At 52.4% G+C, this 3060-nt stretch overlaps 1 protein-coding gene across 1 annotated transcript; it reads left to right on the top strand.

The window, feature by feature from the left end:
- Positions 1 to 1691: 1691 nt before the first annotated feature.
- LOC128720515 (SOX domain-containing protein dichaete) lies at positions 1692 to 2744 on the top strand. The gene has a single exon (XM_053814189.1). The coding sequence runs from the start codon at positions 1692 to 1694 to the stop codon at positions 2742 to 2744; it is 1053 nt and encodes a 350-aa protein (XP_053670164.1).
- The last annotated feature ends 316 nt before the right edge of the window (positions 2745 to 3060 follow it).

The raw sequence follows: 3060 nt of genomic DNA, 5'->3' as shown, positions 1-3060 counted from the left end.
GCTCGTGAGAGAGCGAAAGAGAGGCATGCAGTCGGATAGAGAGAGAAAAAGCAAGAGTGTAAGCGAGATCGAAGTAGGTCGGGAAAAGCTGCGTTAGAGTGAGCAGGACAGCAGCCAAATGTGGTAGGGGAAGAGAATTTTACGGCGTGATGGAGTCACGCATTGTTGCTGGAGTAAAAAATAAGAAAGATCAGAGTGAAGATATACATGCGCCTCGCACAATCGCGTATCGTTAATTTTTGCAAAGCATTCGGCCCTTTTTCTCCCGTGTATGGGTTTGTTGCGTGCAAAAGAACCCCCCTTAAAAGGACTGCATTCTGCGAAGGGTTGTTTCACTAGCAACAAAAGCAATGAAGCCTGCAAGCTAACGAAATTACAATCACACACACACGCACACCCAAATAGTGTGCGAATGCATCACCACCCTCTAAAGGGCCACCGGATGGGGAGGCCACAGGCACACACAATGGGGGTTATGGGGAGAGGAAGAGAAAGAAAAAGGCCAACAAACGGAGAAAGCATTTGTGTTCGCTGTTTTCCGGCGTCGACGATAGGAAGAAAGAAAGAAAGCGCGTGCTCGCTTGCGCTACAAAAGCGAAAAAGGGCTTCGGTGCCGTGGGGGCACTGCAGTATTTGATGCGCCTACAATAGGCGGATATTGGGGCTTGATAAAGGCGTAATAGAAGAGAATGGCGTGAGAGAGAGAGAGAGAGAGTGAGAGAGCGAATGGGAAGCAACTGTCTCACGGAATCTGGAGGGGGAAATGGCGCACTTGATTGACACGCCCCTTTCGCGTGTAGGCTGTTGAGAGTGTGCGTGCGCGTGTACGTTTCGAGCGGGAGATGCTGTTGACTCTCTCTCTCTCGCAACATGCTAGCCTACTTTCGCTCGCACAGAAGCGATTCGAAAGAGAGAGCAAAATGCAGTTGCTCATCCAGTGAGCGAGAGAGAGCCCAATGCCACAGCACTTCTTGCACATGCCAGAGCGAGACAACAAAAGGCTTTAATGCACGCGCTAGAACGAGACAACGAAAGTGCAACAAAAGCGACAACAAAAAAACGGACCAACACATCCCGGAGGTGACTGAGATCGCACCGAGAGATCGAACCGGCGCGCAGCACGGGTATTTAGTACAATTTGTGCCCTGAAAGCGAACGGACGAAAACCAACCGGATCCGGATTTTTGGCGTGCCAACGATCACACGCACAAAGGGCGCTCTGTTTGTGGTGCTTTCCCCCCGCAAAAAAAACACGAAATAACGATTAACAGAAAACAGTTTTCCATTCGGCGATTGTTCGTTTTGTTACTCGCCCGGTTTTTGTGTCGAACCTTTGCGAACAAATGCGGTTGTTGGCAATCAATTGCGATAGAGGCGACGTGTGATTACAATAGACCCGAGGTACAATAACCGAGCATCATAAACGAGATACAATACAACGAAGAAAAAAAAAGGACGTGTTTTGTTTGATTAGAAGCGAACACAAACACGCTTGCTTGTGAACTTGTGAAGCTGCTTTTCTGTGTTCCTTAAAACACTCACAACCCAAGTGACAACAACTTCCCCGTGACCGATCACGTGTTCTCTTGCGTGTGTGTGTGTGCCTGGTGCAAGTGCGTGTTGTTTTTTGTTTTTCGGAAGTACACGGCGTGAGTACAGTGCATGATCGAGAACTTCACAACGAGCGAGCGATGATTAATCACCACACAATGGCCAGCCTGGGCCACCCGCACTATGGGTTCGCGCTGGGAAATGGGATGGAAATTCCCCCGGCGGCCGATTTCGCCCCGCAACCCCACCACAGCCCCGGTTCACCCACGGATCATCTCGACATCAAGCGTGGGTTGCATTTTCCACCGTCCTCGTTGGCCAGTCTGCAAGGACACGGTGTGCATGGGTTAGGTGGTGCTGGTGCTGGTGGTCACCACCATCACCATCATCATGGTGGAGTTGGGCAGGGTGCCGGTATGGGGGGTGGTGGAAATGGACAAACCTCCCCCGGGCAGGAGGGTCACATCAAGCGACCGATGAACGCGTTCATGGTGTGGTCCCGATTGCAGAGGCGTCAAATCGCGAAGGACAACCCGAAGATGCACAACTCCGAGATCTCGAAACGGCTCGGTTCCGAGTGGAAGCTGCTGACGGAAGCCCAAAAGCGTCCTTTCATCGATGAAGCGAAACGGCTGCGAGCCACCCACATGAAGGAACACCCGGACTACAAGTATCGGCCACGTCGTAAGCCTAAAAACCCGCTTGCAAACGCCGCCAACGGGTTGGGGGCACTCGGAGCGATGCAGCAAGGTGGCAAAGCGTCCCTGGGGTCTTCGTACCCATTCCCGCAGCTTCCACCGTACTTCGCACCCACCCACCCACTGCAGCAGCTCGAGCAGCACTATCCGGTGCCGTACTTTGGCAGCTTCGATCCGCTAGCCCTGCAAAAGTTGCACCAATCGCAGCAAAGCGTCCAGGCAGGACATTCTCCGGGTGGGCTTGGTGATGGTGGGAAACAATCGGCCGCCACCCAACAGTTGCCCCCAACCTCACTTAGCTCGTTTTACTCCAACATCTACAGTGGTATCTCGGCGGCAGCAGCTGCTGCTCCACTTTATGCTGCCCACACGAACGGGCTGTACAACACCTCGTCTACGTCGTCAGCTTCGCCCGGTTCCAGCCCAAGTGGGTCCCAATCGGCACTGCCTGACCTGGAGAATGCGATGCGAAGACCCGTGCAGGTCATCTACTAAGACAGGGCTGTTTTTTGGAGGCACTGTTCTGTGAACAGTGCGTCTCAAAAAAAAAAACCGTAACGCCACACTGTACATAGTAGAATAAAATGATCGCGAACGAACCACCCGTGGCAGGATGCGTGTCCTGCGCACGGTGGGGTCCTGGATTTACTTCTAATTTATTGCGCACGATCGGGACCTTAGATCGAGCGCTTAGGTTCATGTACTGTTTGTGTTAGGAGAATTTTATTTCGTAAGCGTCTGTAAGCGATGTAGAGATCCGGCACAAAACCGCGTGCCGGCGTCGTAGGAACATCATGCCTCTCGTTTAGTA

Source organism: Anopheles nili, chromosome 2 (assembly GCF_943737925.1).
Source record: "Anopheles nili chromosome 2, idAnoNiliSN_F5_01, whole genome shotgun sequence".
In the NCBI taxonomy this organism is placed as follows: Eukaryota; Metazoa; Arthropoda; class Insecta; order Diptera; family Culicidae; genus Anopheles; species Anopheles nili.
This window is presented reverse-complemented; position numbering and strand designations above follow the sequence as displayed.

Coding starts and splice junctions, on each gene's coding strand:
- LOC128720515 (XM_053814189.1), top strand. CDS start 1,692: ATGATTAATCACCACACAATGGCCAGCCTGGGCCACCCGCACTATGGG.